We start from the raw sequence: 26,862 nt of genomic DNA on the forward strand, positions 1-26,862 counted from the left end.
AGTTTTAATGCATCAGCAGAGAACAGAAAGATTCAAAATTTCTGTACCAAAAAATTTGCGAGTTCTCATATCTTTCACAAGAACACGAAATATAAAGTTTATGAATGAATGTTATATCGCCTCTGAGGACATCCAAATACAATCACAAAGTCTATAAACTCCTGTGTACTGATACTTGAGATATAATGAATCAATAGTTTATTGAAGAACTCTTTATAGAATATAAGCAATGATGAATTCCCACTAAAAAACGTTCCCCTCCGAAAATTTCAGATGCACCTTTCTACACTTAGAGCTACTTACGATAAGTACAGTGTAGGTAGTTTAAAAGTCCCGAAATATTGTTCGGCTGGTCAGCAGCCTAAGCCCCATTCAGTCGTTGACATTCCTCTCCATTAAAGTACAGTGATCTTCCCGCCTGTTGTCAGTTGTGACAGTATGTTGTGTTCTGCAGTCGTGTGTGGAGAGTAAAGTAGGTTTGTGCAATGGTGAAATATTCACTACGTCGTCGTATATTTATCTTCAAGGCATACATCACATGCACAAAGTTAAGTGACAAAACAAGACAAGTATTTAGACATAAACTTCCTGGCAGTCCAGTTCCAACAAGTAAAGTAATATTAAAGTTAGTGGATAAATTGAATAAAATAGGCTCTGTGACTGATTAGAAAAGAAAAGAAGACGTTATGTGCTTACAGAACAAATAAAACTTTATGAAATAGGAGCTCCCTTGAAACATAGTCCTTGGAAACCTGCTTCCTGCACTTGATGTTCGTCTTCGAGATGAATATACAATGACGCTGCAGTGAATATCACAACACCACTGTACACTCTAACGAAATTTCACTGATGACTGTGCAACAACTGCCCCACTCCAAAGAAATGTCACTCACTACTAGCTGCAGCAGGAAGAGTATCGCACTTTCATGGAAGGAAATGCTAGTGATTGCATGGGGCTTGGACTGCCAGTGGGGTCGAGCAATTTTTAGGGGACCTTTAAACTGCCTGCTCTGGATAAGAACTACTTAGTTTTAAAATTGAAACTGGTAATGAAACAGTCTACCCATTGCAAAGTATAGTATATCCATCAGATAATAATAATAATAATAATAATAATAATAATAATAATAATAATAATAATAATAATAATAATAATAATAATAATAATAATAATAATAATTTATATACTAATATTTATTGTGCTGTACAACAGCCTGGAGCCAATAACAATTCAGCACAAGATAAAAATTAGCACAAGACTTACAATGCACAAGGAATTACACCAACAGTGCATAAAAATAATTATTAAAATTAGAAACAATTACAAATAAACAACAATGGCAAAATGAACAGATAACTGCAAAATACATGATACATAATAGCTCAAAAACAACACAAACGAATGAAATTGAAATGAATGTGATTTTGATGTGTATAGCCTACTTAGTATAAAAATAACCAAACAGCAAGCTATACATTAACTGGATTCGAATTAATTCAATGTAAATTGGCAGGTTTAATGCATCTCACAACTGGAGAGAGAGATTTCGGCTTATAGGTATTTTTTTTTTTAATCTTAAACCATTCAAAGGGACCCAAAGGTAGATGTTGCTTATGAAGGATTCACAATTAATATTTATTGCCTTACAAAAGATTAGTAAGTTCAAGACGTCTAGCATAAAGGCTAGAAAAGTTACAATATTTACAAGTACGTTCATAGTTGAAAACAGATGAATTTGGTAAAAACCTAAAAGCACATACGGATATAAATTTTCTTTGAATGATTTCCAATTTAACCGAAGTAGAAGTAATGGAATTCCAGATAACAGATGCATATTCTAGTTTAGATCCGATTAATGTATAGTACAGAATTACAAGAGTATTTGGAATGGAAAAAGAATAAGTTACAGACCTCATAAGCCCAAGCATTTTCATGGAATGATTATAAATATATTGAACATGATTATGAAAATGTAATTTGGTATCGAGTAGAACTCCCAGGTCTCTAATACTGTCTTTCCTTTTTATGTTGATATTTTTAAGAGTATAATTAAATTTGAGAGAAGTGGTTTTTATAGAGAAGGAAATGACAAAAGTTTTCGATTAATTAATTTTCATTCCATTATCAGCAGACCATAGCTCCAAAAGCGTTTCTATCATTTTGCAAAGTTATACAGTCTGCCAGACTATTAATTTTCAGGTCATCAGCAAATAAAAGGCAGTTAGACCTTATTCTTTTACAGATATCATCTATAAAAATAAAAAATAATAGAGGCCCCAAAGTGGAATCCTGTGGAACTTTGCACAAACAAATATATGGATCAGAGTAAGAATTTCCAAGTCTAACATAGGATTGTCTATCTTTTAAATAATTTTAAAACCAGCCCTGGTAATTAGTGGTAAGACCAAAATAATTTAATTTACTCAGTAACATATTTGGGGAACAACATCAAACACTTTGCTAAAGTCAAAATAAATAGAATCAATTTGACCCTGAGTTTCAACTATAAGCATAGCAAAATTGAGATATGATACGAAATTAGTAGTCATAGATTTCTCTTTTATAAAACCATGTTGGGGCGAATTGATTTTGTTTTTCACGTAAAAAGAAATATGTTTATGAATTATTTTTTCAAAAATTTTTGAGAAGTTATGAAGTATGGAAATAGATCTATAATTACTTATAATAGCTTTATTAACAATGCATAAATCTTAAATATGGGGATAATAGATGCTTCCTTCCAAAGAGAAGGATATATCCCTGTTTTCAAACTCAAATTGAAAATGTAGGTTAAAACAGATATACGAATTTCAGAGCATCCTTTAATAATAAAATTAGTGACGCCATCTGGACCCATAGATTTATTCAGCTTGACATTTTTTATGGCCTTCCTAACAGCCTCACAAGAGATTACAGGTAGGGGTAAAAAGTCATTAATGTTAGAATAACAATTGAGAAAATTAGAGTCATGATCGATCTGAACTGATTTAAATTGACTAACAAATGCATTTGCAATGACTATTTGATCAGCGATGTGAACTCCATTAATAATGAATTCATTAGAAATATTTTTCGATTTCTGAAAAGATTCTACATATTTCCAAAATTTATTAGGCTCCTTTTTTAAATTGTCATCAATAATAATAATAATAATAATAATAATAATAATAATAATAATAATAATAATAATAATAATCATAATAAAAAATGGCACTGCAAAACATCACGTGGTTTATTAATCCTATCTCCCATCAAAACTGTTTAGTTTTTCCTTTCTACAACAAATAGTACGGTATTACTGCATAAAAGTTAACTTAACCTCTTTAACTCTTAAGCAGTCGCATCTAATTTTGTAACATTAGAGTCATGCGGTGTGTTGCTGACACCCCAAATATACTGGATTCTTATGGCCTATTTTTTTTAGTAAACAATTAAAATATCGCTCTGTTTTTATTTATGTAACTATATGAAATACTTTAATACCTATCACAATGTTATAATTAATGTATCGGTACAGAAATGGTAATATTTCAATATTGGTTCACATGTAATATTCGAACGTCTATTCACTCTTAATCATAATTTACATTTTATCTTCCTTTTCTTGATTTTTCTGTGCGTGCAGTCACTGCTTAACATCCATTGTTATTATTTGTTACACAAGTATGGTCAGTTTAGTCACTGTCACTATTTACAATAGGGGCAGGGGGTGTTGGCGTCACTCCACACCACCTAAACTGTTATTATCTCAAGTATGCGAATTCAGATTTCAAACATGTTTACGGGTATTGTTGCCTTACCAATTCTAAAAAAGGTACTGAAAGTTTCAAAAGTACAGGCTTACTCAATAAGTAGCTAACAGCTCTGTATATGTGACTGGGATGTTGACAATACCACGCACGACTGCTTAAGGGTTAAGCATTTTTACTAAAATTCAATGTGACCAATGTAATGACATAGTTGACATTTAGTTTTCCTGTAAACACATCCCGCAATCACCAACAATTACATTAAAGAATTGAAGTCGAAAGTGCTGACTATCAGTACTAGATCAACTAACAGTGCATTTACTTTATATAGATGTTAATCTACATTCATATGGAGTTGGTAAACTTAAGATATACAAAATACAAACTACAGCAATACTCATAAAACATTTTTAAACTACAGTACGTAAGCAAATGCTACTTATAGCAAATAGAATTTCTCAGTGCTGTAATCTCCAAAATTACATATAATAAATATGTCGTGTAACTAACAAAATATACATCTCTTTCAAACATGCCTTATCATGAAAAGATGAGACAAATTTTATATAATGAAAATGGGGTCATCAGTGGAACTATAAAATCTGCTAACAAATTGACACGTAAATGACACACACTTCATTATTACATATTTATAGAATAAGTTATAAAAATTATTTTAATTGAACTCTATGTAAATAACAGTTATATAAACTGGTATAATTTTCTATTCGAAAACTCAAAAGCATCTTTCAATTGTAATAAAAACAAAGTCCTCGAACTGCTTTATTATGACCAGTTAACTAACAGGAATTCCTCAAATAAAAACATTTCCTGCACTAAACATTTCTGAGGGGTAATAGAGAAACACTTCCACCTGACAAAATTCTCTCTTGATATAAAATTAAAATATAATGTATTTTTTTTCTTCAAAACTATCGTAACTTCTTAAAAGGATTTTGAACACTTTGTGTACACGTTTTTCGGAGATGAAATTCAAAATTCTGAACATTAACAAAATGTCTGGCAATTTATGAGGAAAGTCTGAAAACACACACGCACAGAGGTTGTAAATTATTATAATTATTATTTTTGGTACGTTGTCTAATGAAAACTATTTTCTGTAAAATTTTTAAAAATTTTTTACAGCATCATATTTTTGTAATCATCATGCAATGAAAAACTACTAAATTAACGATTTCATACCTGCAAACGATATTAGAACACATGTTTGTCCTCATATACGAAACTACAAGCATCAGTTTGCAAGCTTACAATTTTCAACATTTACAGTAATTTCTTATTAATTAGCAGCATTCTTTGCAACACTTCAAATAGACTAACAAAACTGACATGAAATCTTTGTTTTCTGACACCAATAATTTTGGTTTTTCAAAATCGTCATACAAATCCTCCTTACTTCGAAGCTTGCTCTCTACATTGAAGATAACGACTTTCAAAATCATGAACAAAAACGAAACTATGCTTGTGGTTTTAACAAGATTACCAGACTAATATAGCCAATGGAATAAAAAAAAATAATTAAATTACTAGACTTTTTTTCTTAACATAATGCGACCTTCCTTCATCTTTTCACATAACAAAACATTTATCAGCTGTGACTGAGAACACAGAAAGAATAAGAATTGTAGCCTATGGTAATACTAGCACTGTATGACACTACTCTGTAGAAGACACATACACACAGAATGATCTATATAAATCTTTACAATCTTAATGAGTTATAATTTCCCTCTGGAAGCTAGTATAAACTTGAAATTGAGTTTAATGACCTCAGTGGCTCTGGGAGAATCTATATTTGTACCTATACCATCCATTGTTAACTATTATGACTATTGTTTACTATTAGTAATTAATTCAGAGTCTCTAAGTTTTACAGTCGTAACATGAACATGCAGTTTTTAATTTGGCAGCATGTTTTTATTGTGAGAACATATTAGAAGACAAATTCCTTGAATCAAATACAATGGGCATTTCGAAGAGAATTCAGTGTGCACAAAGTTCCAATTAGGCAACAATTTTATCGATGGCAAGAAAGTTTGAGACAAGTGGCTTGCTCCTCAGCGAGAATGGAAAAAACAGACCTGCAATGAGTCAAGATTGTGTTGATTTTCGAGGAAGTTAGTGAACTCACCAAAAAAATCATTGCGCCAATTGAGCCAGGAGATAGGCTACTCATGTCATATGTCTAATGAGTCACTGAAATTTATAGCCAGCTTCTTCGGTAATCACCTAATCTTAAAAAATCTGTGAACACCCAGGTCACCTGACCTAACCTCTCCGGACTTCTTCTTATGGGGCTACCTTAAGAAAGGACAGAGTATACAAGAATATATGCGGTCACTTGCTGAACTCCATGAAGCCATTAGAAATGAAATCAGCAACACTGACGAGGACACACTTTGGAGAACGTCACGGAATATGATGTGATGAGTACAGTTGTGTATGGATGCAAGTGGAAGACATTTTCTGTATTTACTCTGAGAAATCTCCCACAGTTACTCCGTAACTGCACACATTTGCTATTATTGGTTCAGAAGTTATAAGCCATTAAAAATGTAAAGGTTTATATAGATCACTCTGCAGAAAAACGAAAGACAACTAGAGAGAGAGAAAGAGGCAATAACTTAATATTTTATGGGCGGAGTATGACAAAATTTTTATTGTACAAATACATAGAAATGTGTTCATCTATTCATCGTTTCTGAAGAGCTTACGTGTTCAGATAAAAGTTCTGAGAAAAACATTGATCAACACAAAATTACACCATTAACACTAGATTCCAAAGATGGTATGAAGCAATGCTGAGCTACGAAATGTTATTTCAATCTGTCTGCTTTCAAAATAACTACATTAAGCCATAAACACACAAAACAATATGCATGAAGAGGCACATTCACTTTCGTGTACATACATGCAAACTGAATATACAGTACCATGAAATGTGTAACTTCAAACAATTGCTCTTGAATTCATTAAAAAGTGAACATGTATCGGGAAAGTTGAATGGTAAGGGGTATTGCACAAGTCAAATCCTGGCATTGCAGCAGTTGCAGCAAGAGTCAGGACTGGATAAAATGGACTTGCTGAAGCACTTAATACCACGTAACATGTTACCAAAATGTAAAAATTATAATACACATCCTGAATACAACCCAAAAGTAATTCTTCTAGACAACATTCCGTTGCTTTACATGATTTTCATGAATTCGAAATAGTTAAGGTTAAGAGGTCAACTGCCTTAAGTGAACATCGAAGTTATTCCCTGTACAATATTTTTTTCTGCAACATCAATGTTAATGTCCCATGTATTCAGCAGCCATCTTTTACATTCGCCAATGAGGAAGTTTAACAAATTTCCAGTAGTCATTCTGATATGACCGTTTTTCACTGTCTAATGTTTTGAAGTTAAAACTTTTAAATTTCATTTTCTGTGTTTCCTTTTTTTGTTTGAAGTGTACTTATGTAGCTTTATAATTTTATTGCCGTGAAAAGGACATTAATAGCAATTGTCATTTTCCTTAACTCGAACTCATTTTGCAGAAATTAATGTCTAAACCACAATGACAATGAAATTAAGTAATCACATCACATGTCTCCTGACTTCACTTTCACTTAACAGATTAGAGGAGTTAAAAGTCGTGGATATGCATGATCTTGAAATAAAAATTGTGAGGATTTTCTGGTGAAAATATATCACACTGAAGAAATAAATTTTCTTGATGAAGTCAAGTAAGCATAACATGTTAATTTCATAATACAGTCGAACCTCTGCACAACAAAACATATATAACGATAAACCATATTGCAATGATAAATTTTATTAGTCCTAGTGTATTTCCTATATTTTAAATATATTTTATTCATGGTCAAATTTTTTAGAAAACCCGATGGAATGAAAAACATTATAACAATTTTTTTTTTTAATTTACTTGGTTTTCATGTTCAATACTATTTCATTTTTCACTTGGCATCACTCTCTTAAAGCTGTTTTCCCGTTATTTCGTCTACCCTATTTCATACTTTTACGGACTGTTCTTGGCATTCTGTGCATTCTACCTGCTTCAAGAGTGAGTGACCCTTAATAGGAATTGTCTTTATGGTTTCTGCCAGTGGCACCTTTCATATTCGAGTGTTAATTGTTAATGGTAGCGGATGTAACAACAAAACAAATCAGTTTGGAGAATAATTAGGTAATTTAGATAGGGGATTGAAGCAGACTGAACTGGCTAAAAGTATGGATTTGCATAGTCAACACTTGCAACATTCATAAAGAATTGCAAGGAAATAAAGGACAATGTTGCAAGTGGGAAAATTAATATTGACTGTAAGTGCTTAAAAACTGAAGCAGCAGAAGACATTGGCATTGCTACCTTGAAGTGGTTTAATGAAATGAGAGCTCTTTAACATTGCCATAACAGGCCCTATTGTGTGTAAAAAAAAAGGCAGTTAATTTTGCCGGTGTACTTGAAGATTCGAACTTCAAAGCAAGCAATGGCCGCTACAATGTATTAAAGACAGACCGGGATTAGTTTCATTATAGTAGTAGCCAGAAAAGAAAAATCAACTGCAGTAATTAAATGGTGAGTAAATGTTATGTAATGTTATTTTCTTTCAGAACATAAAATTGGGCAAATTTCATAACCACTTATAACAACAACAAACTTAATATCACAATGTAATTTTTCTAGTTTCCGGAAAATTGTTGTATCAAGGTTCAACTTAATTTTTAATCTACTATTACGATTTTCTTATAGTTCCATGACATTGAAATAATTACTAAACCAACAATTTAATATTCGTAGTAAAACTGAAAAAAGTTAATTAAAGGGACTATTTTTTATTGCTCCTATGAGTTTTTAAATGTACAAGTGAGTGAAACATTTACATCCAAATTCTTCAAGATGGTACTTCTTTGAACTGTTATGATACATATTGTATCAACTTACAGGTTATTTAGAATCAGTGGAATTGGCGATAGTGAGTTTATATTTGTTGAGATGAGTCTGAGGATTTGTCATAGAATAATCTGACATTAGCTTGCAGTTGAAGAAACCTTCGTAAACAACCAAACTAGGTAATGAAGCCTAAGCTATTCTGGTGGCTAGATTGCACTTACAATCATAACTGGAAATGTATACCGGTACTGTATGTTTTCAATTTATGTATCACATTATTTTAAGAAAGAGTGAAGTCATCATAAATAAATTAAGAAAGGCCACGATCTTAAAGACATTGTGATTATGATTAAAAGCAGAAAATTCATACAATGTGTTCAATTTATGTGGGAAATGTGAAGAGACTATTCCCCTAATTCTGCTGAAATTGCTATATATCAGCAAGCTTAGTTGCACACATGCCATTCAAGAACATGCATAGCCACTGATGGACAGTTGTCTTGTTACTGTGTGCAGCACCGAGTTGAGTTTCAGTGCAGTAAGTGTGTTGTGTGCACTGTTGACTTTCATTTCTCTGTTTGTGTCTGTTGTTTGAGTCATGGTTCAGAGATTTAATACAGAACAAAGAATTTTCATTTGTTTTAACTTTTTAAAATACGAATCACCTGCTCAATGTTGGAGAGAATTTCAACAAAGATTTCCTGGGGTTGATCCACCTGACAGGTCTACAGTTCGTTAAATTCAAAACAATGGGATCAGTGTTGGACAAGAAAAGAAGATGAAAGCACCATGTTTTAACTGAGAAAAAGTTTGATGATACTGGTGCTGCTCAATTAGAACAATCGTCACAAAAATCTCTCATAAAGTTAGCACAACAAGCTGGGGTTAGCTGTACATCAGCACATAATGCAACAGAATTACTAAAATTTCATCCATACAAAGTTACAGAAGTGCACGCCCTAGAGCTGGGGACCCACATAGGAGGTTCAATTTTTGCAAACGGCTTATTCAGTCTTCACATGACTGTCATATAGACCCACAATTAATTGTTTTTAGGAATGAGACGTGGTTTCATTTGCACAGACAAATTAACATTCAAAATAGATGGTATTGGTCAGTAGGTAATCCACGACTTATTCATGAAAGTCCATTACATGATCCTAAGGCTGGTGTATGGTGTGCATTAAGTGCAAAACGAATAATTGGCCCTTTTTTATGAAGCAACTGAAGTGTGATTCCAAAATACGATCAGGCCATTCTTATGAAAGGACTGGATTAGTATTTTTTATCCACTGGTCTACACACTGAGCAACATGCACAATTAAACAAACTTTTAGACAAGGATTGGCGTTGTTTTGGAAGAAAAGCTTAAATGATAAAGGTCTCATACATTATTATATTATGTATAAATCATAAAAATGGCCAAATGGAAGTGAGTTTTGAGATCACACTCTTCAATTAATGCTGAATGATATAAAACTGAAGGCAGAAAATAGAAAAGACTGGAGAATGCTGGGTTTGCAGTGAAAGACATGCCCTTGGGCAGAACAATTTGAATGAATGAATGAATGAATGAATGAATGAATGAATGAATGACATAAAACTCTAATTTTGGATCAGTTTTTTTATTCATTAACTGAAGAAGAACGAATGTACAGCGTGTTTCAAGAAGATGGGGATACAGCCCATAAAGCTCAAACTTCATTGCATGCAATTGCTGATATAGGTTGTGGCCTGCTTGATCCCATACTCAACACCCTGCAATTTTTATTTATGGGACAGTTTAAAAGACAGAGTCTATAAATCAAATAAACCACGAACATTGGATGAATTGCAGAACAACACATGACAAGAAATAGCCAACATTTCAGGAGCTGAGCTGCAACGTGTGTATCAAAATGTGTTTAGGTGCTTTAATGCCTGCCTCACAGCAAATGGTGAACACTTTCGACATCGTCTTTGAAAAAGATAAGCACGTTTTCTGTACTTCACCAGTCACGAGGCATGCAGGGTTGTGTGCAGTTACGATTCTATTTCCGCAAGCAGGAGAATATAAAATGTACGGATTTCCCAAATATTAGAGATATTTCTGTCTTTGGATAAATCAAATTATACAAGAACAAAGCTTGAATCATTAACGTTTTTGAGACTAAAATACACACTTGGTTAATTAATTACAAATTTACTTTGAAAGGGGTAGGATATAAATTTTGTTCAGAAGATACATCATCTCTACAAAAAGACAGAGTTAATTTCTGCAACATACATTAATTTATTCCAGTCATCTATCTCTCAACAGTATCATGTGATGAGAGTGCTAAGTAACAAGGCTGAAGAACTGCTCTGTAGCAAATTAGTTCTCTTTTAGATTTCTGAATGTAGGGTATAAGTGATTACGTTACAAAGATGGACAGTAAATAGTGAAACAATACATACAGAGTGTCCCATTTATCTTGTGCACCTATTTTACCTTTTTTGTTTGGATAGGTATTGGAATTTTTGTTTTCGAGCATTATGTTAGAACGAGGGACAAACATGAGTGTGGAGATTTGGTGCATGTAACTACATTATGGTACAAGATACACGTGATGACATCAATTTTTCAAATAGCACTACATACTTTATTCAAGTTGCATTGATTACACACATTAAAACGAGTTTAAAAATGTATCACAATGTCACCTTCCTAATCAATAACAACAAAATGAAACAAAAACGTACTTCCAATGTGAAAATGTTATGCTCTGAGAGTCACAGATGATGTTCCAAATAGTGACCATTCACATTAATGCACATTCGAAGGCATTCCCCGAAAGACCGTGTGACTGCCCTGCACATTGCTGGCTGAATGGACACACAAGCCTGTCAAATGCGTTGCTGCACGTCATCTGGTGTTGTCAGAATGTTCTGTACACACTGTCCTTTACAGTTCCCCACAGGAAGAAGTCAAGTGGCGACAGGTCCAGAGAACGTGCAGGCCACTGTACATGGATTGTGGCGTCGATAGTTGTTGTGGTTTGTTTACATGTTAAGACAGCAAACACACAACACAAGACGTGTATGGACGTCAGTCATCTTTCGTTTTGTGTAAATTAATGCACAAGATGAATGGGGCACCGCAACAAATGGCATATTCTGATGTCATTCATTCTGCATTTTGTTGTTATTGATTGGAAAGATGGCATTGTGATACATTTTTGAATTCGTCTTGATGTGTGTAATCAATGCAACATGATTAAAGTACATAGTGCTATTTGAAAAATTGATGACTTCACGTGTATCTTGTACCATAATGTAGTTACATGCACCAAATCTCTACACTCATATTAGCCCCTCGTAACTCTCAAAAACAAAAATTCCAATATCTATCCAAACAAAAAAGTTATAATAGGTGCATAAGATAAGTGGGACACCCTATATGTATATACACATGTGAGTATATTTTTAATGTATGACTACAGCATAACATTAGTAAATAACACATTTAAATTTGAGAAGATCCCTCCCTCCCACATTTGTGCTTCAATGTACCTAACATTTCACTAGCAATCTTATTTGGTAGACTACTGTAGTGATATATTTCTACACGACAGTGATAATTAAATAATTAATTCAGTACTGGAATATTATCTGAATTTGCCATGTATTATACTACAAGCCAATTCGAGAATATGTTTCAATATTATCATACATAGCAACTCAAATGTAATGTCGAAGAAAACTACTGTTTGCACGTCTTATTTTCATGTTGGTTTAGACGTGAACTATATCTACATGAATTATTCTCTTAAAATTCATATCATAATTTACCATTATCTTATAATAAAAGTAGTATTAACTTTACATTATTCACATGATTAATATTTTGTATACAATTAATATAAATTTGAGGTCAATTTGTTATCAAAAAGCACATATTAAAATAATTACTTTTGGGATGTGAAAGACAATCTGAATCTCATGTATCAATATCACAACTTTCAATGAATGTAATATATCTGTATCAGATTACGGAAATATTCCTGGACTAATCTCCACATTACATATTCAATATTAATTAAATAAAGTCATACGTGCATAGTGAAGGAAAGTTTTTGTGGGATTATCACATGCTGGCCATAGAAATTACCGTGCAGGTTTTATTTTTCCATGTTCCTGATATACACAAAATCTGAAGCTTGCACAGTGAATGGGTTGTTGTGTAGTTACTGGACGTTTCAAACATGTCGTGATATGAGAAGTTTGTAACACTTAGTTACTATAGACTTATTTCATCTTCCAAGGACAATAAGCAACAGAAATACATAACACATATCGCAACTGTAACAAGATTTTATTATCTATGTCCCTACAGAAAGAGAGGGCGGGGGAAAAAAAAAAAAAAAAAAAAAAAGCATTTCCAAATCGTTCGAAAATGTTCATTTCACTACAAGGTTGAAACACCTAGAAACTATTAATGGCAAACGTTTAACAAAATACTTTTCAAATAATTATCACACATAGCCTTTATGCAAAGATGTAACAGTTGTGAGCAGAGAAATATGTATTCTATACTAAATGCATACAATATTCTTTTTCATATTGAGTACGACAAAGAAACCGTTCAGTTTCGTGTAATAAATTCAACTAATTAATACAAGCAGAGTTTGCCAGTCACTTTTCAGAAATTTTAAATTTATTTTTAATATATAATAAATATTAAAGCATATCTTCTTATCAAATTACTGAACTAATTTTATATCAACACAATACTGAAGTTGCATTCTGTCTCCACAACGAAATGTTACACTATAGAAAAAATTATGATTGAATGAACATCACCTCTTACGAAATTTTCTGACTAAACAATGCTTAGTAAAGCTGCACAATAATGTCACGAGTTTTTGTTAGGCGTTACGAGTTTTTTTTAAATCAATCCATCATATAATATATAAATCCAGTATTTTTTGGGTCCAAAAAGTCTGAACAACAGTAGGTATAATTAATTGATGATATAATAAATCAATAAACTTATTATAACTTTTGTTATTGAAATGACCTACAGATGGATAGTTTCAAAGAGTATGGATTATCCATTTCCATGGACTTTTGATATGTCTTGCAAAATAGGGTTTCAAGATATAAAATAAATCAATCTTAAGATATGTATCGCAAAGTAACATTGCTTAGTTATGGAAGAGTCAATGAGAATTTACTTTTACTTGTAGACTGCGATTTAAGAGCATTGTGCACACCTGCTACATTTTAATAGGAATAAGATGTGAGTAATTACATACTAGCTGTGGAAGAAAGGGTGTGGTATAAGATAAGGTTAAGAACCTTTGTATTAATTGCCTTCTATTGGTTTTTTTGAATAGTACTTTTGTCAAAGCTCAGTTTGTTAATTTCACATTTACAAGAGTGCTGTAGCTTGCCTATCATCACAAACAGAAAATAATATGTAACTAAAGCTCGCTTATGATATTTTTCTCTGTTTCAAATGCTTCTTCACTAGATTTAATATTGACAAATTTCAGCTATCTAGGAGGAGTCTTCTTGCTGTCAACATTTGTGTTTTCTTTTGAAGCCGAATTGAAGACCAGCATAAAACTAAGTCATAGATTAAGAAAGCTATATTTAGCTGTTGGGGGGGGGGGGGAGGGTGGTATAGATATTTCAGCACAGTCAGCAAATCTGTTTAAAACTATTAGTTTTTCACGCTGACTATATACTGTACATGGGTAATAATATCTAATCAGTTTTAATTGTGAGATTATTTCTTGGGTAATTCTACCAAATTTAAAAAATAAAGCACATTTACCCAGAAGAGTGAAAGCATGCATAACTGACACAAAGTGTGAATCAAGTGCAGAACGGCACTTTTGAGGGGCAAATCGAAGATAAAGCAGACTGTAACCTCTTTTCTTTGCACGACAGAAATTGTTATTAGGCCAGTGTAGATTACTTTGTGGAGAGAAAAAAAGAAAAGGTATAAAGTTAAATGAAGAACCATTATGGCAAGGACATGGAACAATAAAGGAACAAATGAGATTCTACTATATCCTTTGGGAACTTCAAGATTACGGTTCTGTTATACATATAATGAAATTCTGTGTGTAACTTGTGCATCAGTTCTCAAATTTTTACTGTACTTTATCTACATATGTCAATCAAGCCTAAAGAGCATACTAATGTGTGTGTATGTGTATGTGTGTGCGCGCGTCACACACATACACACATTGTATATAATATATAAATTGGTACTTACATCATATCAAATGTAAATAAATAATCAATTGATTCTAAGTTACATGGTTGCAAACTTGAAATACAACAAAGAAAGCTTAACTGAATTAGCAAAAGTAACTGCAGTTCTCTGCAACCATTTTACTTCAGTAAGTACTAAAAATACGCAGTTTTCCTAAATGAAATAATCTAACAACACTCAGTATATTGCAATAATATTCTCACTAACTCATCTTCTTGCATTCCAATATCATAGACTTTAAAATGTCTAATATATGGTAAAATATAAGCATGAACAGCAATTACATTATGATTTGAGAACTCACTAAATCTGAATAAAAATCTTAGGTAATTTAATATCAAATAAGCTTCACAGAACGTTACTGTTTAAAACTTCTTTATAATGTGTTATTCTAATACATGGAAACTTGTGTTTTAAACTCAGGTTTTGACACTGAAAAGACATTAATTACTTATTATAACCATGCATATGGTTAATTATTACTAAATGTTCGAGGTAATATTTATGAAAGCTTTGTCAAATTTATATAAACTCTCGCATCACCATTACACTTTCTTCTAAGAAAATCGTTTAAAAAAGTACTCTATTTGTTTGAAATAAGTTTTTAATTTGATTAATGCTATTAACTGTACTATCTTCTACAGACAATTTTTGTATGAAGGGGATATTCCGTACTTTTATATTACTGTATATTATAATTTATGAATTATAATAACTGTTTTGTGGACAAACTCACCTGGCGGTTTGGGTAGGAGTATTTGCAGCAGAACCCTTTTTACCTTCAAGGGAAGCTAGATGCTGTTCAAGAGCATCTAAGAGGCTACTAGGGGCCTGTAAAGAAAAGATCCTGGTAATACAATTTCACAAGTAAATACTGACAGGCTAACTCACTCTTAGTAAATAAAATTTAATATTTAATAATTTTGGGATTAATAGTATCTTTTATTCCACTTATTCACCACAAATTGAGACGTATGGGTAATAAAAATAGTGGGATGATCATTGATATATTGTCGAATCTTCTTTCGCTTCTTTAGACCAAAACCTTCTGGATGCTGGTTCAATATTTAAACAAAAACAGTTTATACAACCATTAGCAGAAATCTTCACTGGTGTTATGCTTTCATTTCTTCTATAAATATGTCATAATTTATAACGTTTGTCATGCAGACGAAATATCATAAGATGTGTTTCCTTCTGTGATATTTTTTCATGTCTCTCTTTCTTAGTGAATATCATAATTAATTTAAGACACCATCTCTAATAGTCTTGACAAAGTTCTGGTAATTACGCCTTATAGGTATAGGGTGAATCATTTAAAAATTGCATCCCAAATTTTTCTGAAATGAAAAGTGTTATTGATGTGGTGTTTTCACAGAATTGAAGTGTAACCAATGACTCATAATTTTAGCCCATATACAGATTTTAGTAATTATTGGAATGTGTATTTTTTTTATGGAGTTAATTTTTTTTCAAATGGGACAATGCCTATTGACATGAACAAAATAAAACTAGAGTAAATTAGAATGACAATGGTGTTTTTTTGCAGGTTTCTAGTGCAAGTAGTTTACGAGATATATTTTGAAAATTGTAAATAGACAGTTGTTAACTGCTTAGTTACTACACCATGATGTTCTTCTGTTTGTTTATATTTTGTTTCCTTTACACTGATTGCATTGGGATTTCCTTGTCAATTGCTTTGTGATAGTTGTAGAAGTAGGAAGTGGTGGAAGATGGTATCTACAAATGCTGAAAAAGCCAAATCCTCATAGTGTATGGAAAATGTAGAAAAATGCTGTTCGTTCTTGTACTGTGTACGCAGAGAGATATCCAAATTGATATCAACCATCTCGACAATTATTTGTGAATCTCTTCAACCAATTACGTGAAACTGGAAGTGTAACACCTAGAAAACATAACAGAAACAAAAAGAATTACTGGAGAAGAGGATGAAATTAATGTCCTAGCTGCTGTTGCTGTAGATCTGCAAGATAGTTCCGAGGGATGAGGCAGACAAGTTTACTATGCGTTCTCCACCATCATAAGTTCCATTTGTATCATGTCTCTCTCCATCAAGAGCTGCATGGAAACGATTTTGAGAATCATGTTAACTATTGTACATGAGCTTTAAGTCAAGATACCAGATTTATCATGTATCTTGTTTATTGATGAAGCAACATTTACAAATCATGGCCAAGTAAACCTCAGAAACATGCACTATTGGACTGTAAACAATCTCCGTTGGCTTCGCCAGGTGGAATGTCAGCATCCATGGAGTTTAAATGTGTGGTATGGAATAGTGAACCATCAGCTCATAGGCCCTTTTTCATAGAACGCTCACAAGTATCTCAACCTCTCAACAGACCAACTTCCATAGATGTTACAAGACGTTCCACTGCAGATTAGGAGGAACCTGTGGTATCAGCATGATGGCTGTCCAGCCCACAGTGCACGATGTACTACAGCTTGTCTTCACCGAATGTTTCAAAATCGTTGGATTGGCCAGCCCATTCACCAGATTTGATCCCTTTAAATTTTTTCTATGGAGAAAGCTAAAAGACACTGTCTACAAGGACATCCCGACTACACCAGATGATATGAAATGATGTATTACAGCTGCTTGCACTAAAATTTCTGCTGAAATGCTAGAACATGTGCAGCAATCTTTACATAGCAGACTGGAAGCTTGTACTGAAGCTGGTGGTCGTCATTTTGAACACAACCTTTGAAGGCCAAGTTTCTCTTTCTTTGTCAGAATAATAAAAAAGTTTATTCACTTTTGTTTTCCTTAACTTAGTGCTAACACATGGAGCAGGCAACTGTCGGTATTTACAATTTTCAAAATACGGTATCTCATAAACTACTTGCACTAGAAACCTGCAAAAGCACCAATGACATTCTAATTTACTCTACACTAGTTTTATTTTGTTAATGTCACGAGGAATTGTTCCATTTCAAAAAAATTTATTTTTCTAAAAAATTATACATTCTAATAACACTAGTCAACAAGGTTTTTGTCACAAGGGTGAAAATGGTCATTTTAGATCAATTTTTGTGTGCTGATAGTAGATCTAAACTTGAAAATGTTGTGAAAAACAAAATAATGAATTTACCAAAGAACACGGGTATCGAACTATGGACTTTATTTAAACGGTTACAAAGTATATTCATACGTTTTATAACTTATTGTTGCTCAGGATATACTATTTTAAGGAATAGGTTCTTTCAAATACATGAGTCTGCATTAATAAGACGCGTAATTGGTGATATATATCTGTATTACTTTATTGCTTTATGGCGCTAGACCAATAGAAAGCACTGAGAGGGTGGGCTTTCAGAATGAAATAGATTGCATTTTAGGATTAGTTGAATATTGTTTGAGCTTGTGACAAGTTGTATGGCTGGTTTTAAGTGTTTATCTTCGCGTTCATTTACGCTCTCTCAGAATGAAAAAATCTCGTCGTGCGTGTATAAATTTGCCGGACAGCTTTTGTTACATATGTGGAGAATTTACGGCAAAATCGCAGCGTCGGCCTTTATCAGATAAGTTAAAACAAGCATATTATTACTATTTTGAATGTAATGTGTGTGATGAGGACAAATCATGGGCTCCCCATGTGTGCTGCACAACATGTTACTCAAAATTGATACAATGGCTGAATGGAGAGAAGAATCGATGTATGTCGTTTGCAGTTCCAATGATCTTTTGTGAACCGACAAGTCATGCAGAAGACTGTTTCTGTTTAACAAAGATTACGCGATTTTCAAAGAAAACAAGATCTAAATTGAATATCCTAATGTTCCATCTGCAATAAGATCTGTACCACATGGACCAAAACTCTCTGTTCCTAATCGTCCTTCGCAATTGGAGGAATTGGTTCATCCAATAGAACAAACAAATGACTTGGCTCAACCATCAACATCCTCTGATGCGCCCTATAGCCCAAAACATCATAAAGAACCCCATTTAATTCAACAATGTGAACTGAACGACTTAATAAGAGATCTTAATTTCACTAAACAACAAGCTGAGATTTTAGGGTCTAGACTGCAACAATGGAACCTGCTAGCACCAGATACTAGAATTTCATTGTACAGGATGAGACATGAACGGTTTTCAAAGCATTTTATAATGAAGAATTCTATGTGCGTGTATGCAAATATAGACGGCTTAATGGAAGAACTAGGATTTCAGCACATCCCAGAGGAATGGGGGTTATTCATAGATTCTTCCAAAATAAGTTTAAAAGCAATGTTATTGCACAATGGAAACACTAAAACCATCAATTCCAGTGGCGTATTCAGTAGATATGAAGGAAACTTATACAAATTTGTCAGTGTTACTAGATGCAGTCCAATATAAAACATACTGCTGGCAACTCTGCAGTTTGAAAATTGTCGCTTTATTGCTCGGACTTCAGGATGGATTCACAAAATACTGTTGCCTTCTCTGTTTGTGGGGTAGTAGAGCGACTGAAAAACACTAAATAGTGAAAGACTGGCCTCCCAGAGAAAGCTATGTCCCTTTAGTAAAACCGGAAAAAGTAATGCTTCCTCCTTTACATATCAAGCTTGGTTTAATGAAGAATTTCGTTAAAGCTATGGAGAAAAATGGAGAAGGTTTTGCATATGTAAGGAATGTTTCCGAAACTCAGTGAGACTAAAGTGAAAGAGGGAATTTTTGTTGACCTCCAAATTAGGAATCTTTTGAAAGGTGAGAGCTTCGAAAAAAAATTAACTGCTGAGGAACTAGAAGCTTGGAATGCCTTTGGAAGTGTTGTTAGTGGGTTTTTAGGTAATAATAAAGCTGACAATTACCAACAGCTTGTACAAGAACTCCTGCATAGTAACCAGAAACTTGGTTGTCGAGTGTCATTGAAAATACATTTCCTATATTTCCATCTGGACTTTTCCCAGAGAACTTATGAGCTGTAAGCGATGAAAAAGGGGAAAGATTCCATCAAGATATACACAGGATGGAACAACGATATCAAGGAAGGTGGGATTCTAGTATGATGGGGGACTACTGTTGGTTTTTGTTCAGAGAAGGTGACTCAAACTACAAGAGGAAAAAATAACTGTCAGTAACTGAATACTTTTTTTTTTTAAATCTAGCTTGAAGTCTGTATATGGTTGTTTACTTCAATGTAGGGATCCTAAGTTATTTGATTTGAGATTGTAATCAATTTAATTTATAAACCTTAAAAAATTATAGTTCATTTGATCCAGTTTTAAATTAATAAAGTAAAAGCCTATTTTGAAGGGAAAAAAAGGAACATAATGCCATTTTTCTTATTGTAATTATTATTTATGCAGCATTATTATTTTTTTGTGAAACGTCAGTGTATTTTGTGTGTAAATTTTGCATCTTAGGAATTTACTTATTTTCACTGTTGTAATTACGTATTTTGAAATGCGCGAAAACGTTTTTTTTTTAATCAAAATACTTCCCCTTCTGTCACACAAAAATGTTACGTGTTACAGATTTTTCGCTGCCATTTTCGTAATCAGCAGGGTCGATTTAGTAAAAATCAGCTGATTTCATTTCTGTGACAGACAAAAAGTTAAAATTTGTTGACTAGTGTAATTATTACTAAAATCTGTGTATGGGCTACAATTATGAGCCCTTGGTTAGACTTCAATTCTGTGAAAACAGTACATCAACAGCAGCTTCCGTTTCAGAAATATTTGCAGTGCGAGTTTTAGATGACGACTTAAAGATCGTAATTATTATTATTATTATTATTATTATTATTATTATTATTATTATTATTATTATTATTATTATTATTATATGTGTGCGTGCATATGAAAAGGGAGTTGTCGGGTATTGAGTTATTGTTATTTTTTAATCCTATGATATTAGTTGAACATGTACATGAAAAGAATTAATGGATTTAAGAAAGATAAGACCTGTAAAACTGAAGCCATATTCTTATTAAAGAAAAACCTATCTCCCGCTTATGACTCGTCAAGAGCACAAAGCATTAAGTGAACAGTGAATCTATCCTACAGATGTCAGGTGCATTGATGCCCATCGTTCACGTGCTATATCTCGAGCAAAGACATCTTGAGGAGGAAATTTAATAGTTTGTATTTTAGCCTTAGGTGGCAGCATTTCTCACTGTCGGAACATTTACTTTGTGTGGATGATGTACAGTGCTGCTACGAGAGTGTAGTTTGTGAATTACTATACTTTAGTGTTAGCATAATAGCATAGTTTGGCTTTCAAACACGTGCTGGCTGACTGTGACAGTGGCATGAATTTAAGTATCTGTATAGTGGTTTATATTATTTAAGAATAATTATTTACTGGCATGTATTTATAGTAATCAATCTATGCGAAAGGGATTACAGTACTGGTATAGGCTATAGTGTATCAGTGTGTTGTGAACCAAAATGTATTACTGAACACACACTTTTGTAAATAACGGCACTGTGGTGTGTATTAATTTTTAATAAATGTAAACAAACTCTGTTCAATCAATTTTGAACAGTAAAGAACTGGATAAACTGGCTTACCAGGAAAAATTGGAAATAGAAGGACTGAGTATTATTATTATTATTATTATTATTATTATTATTATTGTATATTTTGAATTTATGTACAGTTTTTCGATAGTGAAACATTGGAATCATGACATTTCATATTAGGCTAAATGTACGATTTCAAATTCTCTCCGGTTTTGGAACACAAAATTATGAACACACTTAACATTTTACCACAAGCCGCCACTGATATATAGTGTAAAGTCTGTAGAGTACGATCATGCAGTCGTTTTTGTTACATTGTTGGAATTGGAACTATAACAATGGGTTGCTCATGACTTTCAGTATGATCCTTGTACAAGAGGCTCAAGTATATCCCTGCAATGGAGAAGCACTAATCGTGTATTATCTTATTCTGGAATGCACAAAATGAAGCCAAAAGAGAAATGCATTAAAGCCCAAGGTGCACCATCACCAAAAAGGAAGAGCATAACAGAAGTGATCCAGTGGTAAAATATGTAAGAGAATTTCATCAGTGTTAGAGTGATTGATTTTCAACAGTTCTAGAAAACAAAACCGTTTTAGCTTTAATATTACAATTAATATTATATTACCTCTTCATTACAACTCACTTTATAATATTTTCAATAGAAACTACGGTAAAACTTTAGGACTTTTCTAACTTCAAAGTGTTAAACTATGTTACGGTAATACGGCTTACATACACTGCATGGTCATTTCGAAGTGATAGACTTCGACATCAGCAGTCTTAATGATGCTTCATTCTTGTATCTTACAAATCCCTGTCTTCTATGGGTGGGAGTATACAGGTATGGTGGTGGAAGGTAGAAAAGGAAAGTATGTGAATTAAGTTCATGTACTGTTTGTGTGTTCTTGTATATTTGTATATTTTTTGTTGTTCTGGTATGTTTAATTGCTTACTATTGGAATCAATATGCAACATTTTCATAACTGTTTCTGTTATAATAAATGGTTGGTGTTTGTGATATGTTCTGCATAATTCAATTTATTGCATGACTGATGTACTGCTTTAATTTGTTCGTTGTATCTTGTTTGAAAAGATCTGCCTGTTTGTCCTATAGTAGAAATCAGAGAAATTATTGCATTTGATTTTGTATACACCTGTTAGGCTATATATGTATGCCTATTTCTGTCTATTGCTCAGATTTTTTTTAATGCGTTTTATAGACAATATATTTTAATTTTCTGAATGACAATGCAATTTTGTGTGTTCTGTTCTTGTAACATTAGCATAATGAATTTCTTCTCGTTTTGTATTTGTGCTTAATTATCAGTTTTTATCATAATATCTAATATATACGTATATATGTTTCCTATTTCTAATGGATACTCGTTTCAATTTGGGACGTATTTTATTCATGTACTGATGGAGTTTCTCCATTTGATTTTTATTACCAAATATAATACTAAAATGTAATCTACATATCTGTACCAATTTGTAATTTTGTCTGCATATTTATTCTTTCCATTATTTAATATAGCCTATGTGTTTGTAGTTATATATGAATATCGCCACTTATATACGCAATACTGTCATCCCATTGGTAGTTGTGCTGTTTGTGTACTGGTATTTATTATTGTATGGGAAATAGTAATTGTTCTAGAAACATCACTAAATAGAACTATTTCCTTTATGCATGGTTAAGGTACATTGTTTTTCTTAAAAAATTTGCTCTAGTCTGATTAGCATTTCTGTAATTGGTATTTTAGTGTATAAGTTGACAACTTATGGAGGTGTCGGATTATATAAGATATGTTTATATTTAATTTTCTCAACTATATTAGTATTATTTAGTGTTAGTTGGGGGGCCAGAGGGAATAAGACCTTTGGGGAGGCCGAGACATAGATGGGAAGATAATATTAAAATGAATTTGAGAGAGGTGATGCTGATAGAGACTGAATTAATCTCGCACAGGCTAGGGACCGATGGCAGGCTTATGTGAGAGCGGCATTGAACCTCCGGGTTCCTTAAAAGCCATTTGTAAGTAAGTATATTAGTATTATTTATCACCATGAACTATGAACTTGTCCGAACTATTAAAACATTAATTAATGTATTGTAAATAATTAAAAAAATATTTATAAATTGCTAATAGGATAACCAAAGTATGTCATATTACATTGTGTAATGGAACATGCTGTACGATAAATAAATAAATAAATAAATCATAACGTTTTCCGAAATAAAAAACATAAACACAAACAAAAAAAGAGATTATTCTGGTTGGTAAAATATATTTCTTGCAAGTATTTTACATGTATCGTACATACCTTTGTGAGATCTGGTATATCTCCTTTGTCAATTCCAACATTCTGTAAAAGAGAATAACAATTATAATCACAATGATATTAATTATGCTTTTATAATTAATCTTCTCTGACTTCTATAATACTGGGCCTGTCTGGAAACACCCTACCATTTTGAATATTCCGAGACCAGAGTCCTACAGCCTTGATGCAAGCTAGCAATCAGATAGAGGGGGTCTTACTGCATCAAGTAATTTTCCTGTGAGGCTGCTTAGTGGTCAGTAAGATGCTACTGAGTGATCTTGTATATTGTGCAACTATTATATTCACAATGATTGAGTTAATCGGTGAATCTGCTTTAAGTTTTGTTTCCAACTTAGGCATTAGTCAATGGAAACTATTTGAATGATTAAGGGAGTTTTTGGGAATAATTCAATAATTGAAGCCCAGATAAAATTGTGGTATTTACGCTTCAAACATGATTAGGAATCCATTGAAAGCAATCCACGTTCTGACAGCCTTCAACCAGCAAAAAACCTGTCAAAACCCTGTGAATATTAAACATGTGCGGGCTGCGGGCTGTGACTCCTGTCACAAGAACAGAAGAAATTTCGTGCTAAGTTGCATAGGACTTACTTGAAACTGCCAACAATGACCCAGATTTCATCAAAGGTCTGTCAGCCGCCCAGAGCCAAGATCTGACTCCCTGTAGCTTCTGACTTTTCCCAAGGCCAAAATCGCCATTGGAAGAAAGGAGACTATAAGTTTACACACCATCTGCTAGATATGTTACATTTTTACATTAATGCCTGGATGCTTTCTGGACAAGCCTTGTATTTTTGTACGAAAATAATATACTTCATATAACTTAGTGAAATGCAATTTGGTGATCACATTATACTCATTTCACATTACAATCTGAAACAACAGTAAATATTAACTACCATGACCAGTTTTGTACCTATGGATATCTTTATGCACCCGTTTTTTAAATACCGGTACCAAAGAAGGCTGTTAATGTTAATCAAAACTGATACAGGAAAAACAAATTAAAATATATAAAAATGCCGAATGTTTAAATAGAGTAACACATATTAAAGGATTAGTCACGTGGTTACCTGACATTCGCCTTACAGTTGGGAAAACCTCTGAAAAAATCTAAACAAGTAATCATCAAGTGGGAATTAAATCAACGTAGTGCAGCTTTGAAACAGCAGGCACACACACCTGCCACATGAGATATGCTGGTGGCTTACTGACGTCGTTAAGTCTTTAGAGAATACGAAAATGTGTGCAAGTGATTATGGCATATTATTGTGGAGGAAAATTCTCTGTACAGTAACTCTCAGGTATGTTACTCTATTTTAAGTAGTGCTGTTAAGTAACATTTAGAATATAAATGTTTTAACATTTGTTTTTGTGTTCTCAAAAGGTTGAGAAAGTAAATTCTTCAAAGGCAAAGTTACATTTAGAAAATAATAATATACATGTATCTTCTTAAGTTGAAGACTTCTCCGGAATAAGGGTGTAACCAACAATGCAGGTGCTCGTGTAAAAGGAATTGAGTATGAATTCGTTAAAATCGTGTAAATACAGATTTGAACTTTCCATGATTACATCTTTCTAGTGTTAAAGGGGTTAGTTAAGTCATTCTTCCATTGATGCTGCAGTTCCAGTGCCCCGTATTTTGTAACAAAGGGATTAAGTTCAGTACCAAGAGAGAGAAGTTTACATATCTTACAATTTGACTTAATCCCCTTTACACAAGCACCCATGATATTCACGATTCAGGAGAAAGGAAAATACTTTCAGGGGCATATTTCGTTAGGCCTATATTTACTAGCAGAATCATTTGACTAATCAAGGATACACGTTTATTGGATGCAATAATTTGTTATAAATGAATGCTTCAAAATTACTTTTTCCACGTAAGTTTCATTTCATTAATTTGATGTTATATCTTTTTTCCAGAAAGGTCTTCAATTTTTAATTTTTGAAATGGTATATAAGGAGTACTGATGTTAATACGCACATCCTTACATGAGTAACGTCATACCTCTGCTACTTTTAGGAATTCTGCTACTCTGTCCATTCGAATAAGAAATTTCTTGTATAGATCCAGGGCATCTCGACATTGCTTCTTGTTCATGTCGAAATATTTTTCTGAAAGAAAGAATTCAACAATGAGAAAACAGCATCAGCTTCAACATTTTAAAGAAGCAGATCCTGCTAAACGTTGAGTATAGCAGCTATTTTCAACTGGTGTGCTGCAAATGATTTGGTGGTATGCCACGAGAAAAAAAAATAGAAGTTAAAATAGTAGTAAGAAAGTGAGTCTACAAAAGTCAACTTTCAGCAAACGTAACACAAGTCAATATTTAGTAAACACTGTATATGAGAGTGGCACAGAAAAGAATGACTGACGCACAGACAGGGTTGCCAGATAAGTAAAGTTAGAACACTGTACCGATTAAAAAAAAAAAAAAAAAAATGTAGCATTTTACTTGGTTTTGAGAAAAAAAAAAAACCTGGTTAGGAACCACACCTTTACATTGTATGAGTGTACCACAGGATTTTAAATTACAAATTTAGTGTGCCACATGTTGAAAAAAAGTTAAAAAAAAAAAACGCTGGTGTACAGAAACTCTTAAACTTATAGACATATAGTAAGTACACATAATCTTGTTTCCTTCCTTTTAAATGTAAATAAGCACCTCTGTACCTACATGTAATGGTAAATTTCGAAGAGACTATTCAACAATAACAAATTCACATTTTTAAATATGCAAAAAACTTGGTCCTTGCTAAGATTTCCTAACTACTCAAATATATTACATTTTTTATGTATATACTAGAATAACCAATAATTAAAAATAATATATTAGTAATTAGAATGCATTTAAGATTTACTGTACACCAAACATTAAACGACCTGTATGCCAACTAAAGGACAGAAGCCTATCTGGAATGATTTGTGTTTTCGAAAATTTGACAACAGAAATATGCAATTGCATATAATTATGAAAAATAATTTTCATAATTGATATTCGACAGAACATTGTTAAACTGAAAAAAATAATGTTCATCAACATCATCTTGACAAAAACAAATTCTTTCAATACATTCAATCATAACAAATACAATAAAAATGTAATTGTTTTGCTCAGCTT

The 26,862-nt window shown here is 32.7% G+C and overlaps 1 protein-coding gene across 5 annotated transcripts in view; it reads right to left on the reverse strand.

Annotated features, from left to right (window-relative positions):
* Nucleotides 1-26,862, reverse strand: part of LOC138705886 (phosphatidylinositol-binding clathrin assembly protein unc-11-like) — a 276,393-nt gene that overhangs the window by 56,994 nt on the left and 192,537 nt on the right. For all 5 annotated transcript variants that reach the window (XM_069834617.1, XM_069834618.1, XM_069834620.1 and 2 more), the window contains 3 exons: nucleotides 25,749-25,855; nucleotides 23,717-23,758; nucleotides 15,650-15,744 (listed from right to left, as the gene is read on the reverse strand). In XM_069834617.1, the coding sequence (XP_069690718.1) occupies nucleotides 15,650-15,744; nucleotides 23,717-23,758; nucleotides 25,749-25,855 (244 nt within the window). The remainder of the gene's footprint in view (nucleotides 1-15,649; nucleotides 15,745-23,716; nucleotides 23,759-25,748; nucleotides 25,856-26,862) is intronic.

Source organism: Periplaneta americana, chromosome 9 (assembly GCF_040183065.1).
Source record: "Periplaneta americana isolate PAMFEO1 chromosome 9, P.americana_PAMFEO1_priV1, whole genome shotgun sequence".
In the NCBI taxonomy this organism is placed as follows: domain Eukaryota; kingdom Metazoa; phylum Arthropoda; class Insecta; order Blattodea; family Blattidae; genus Periplaneta; species Periplaneta americana.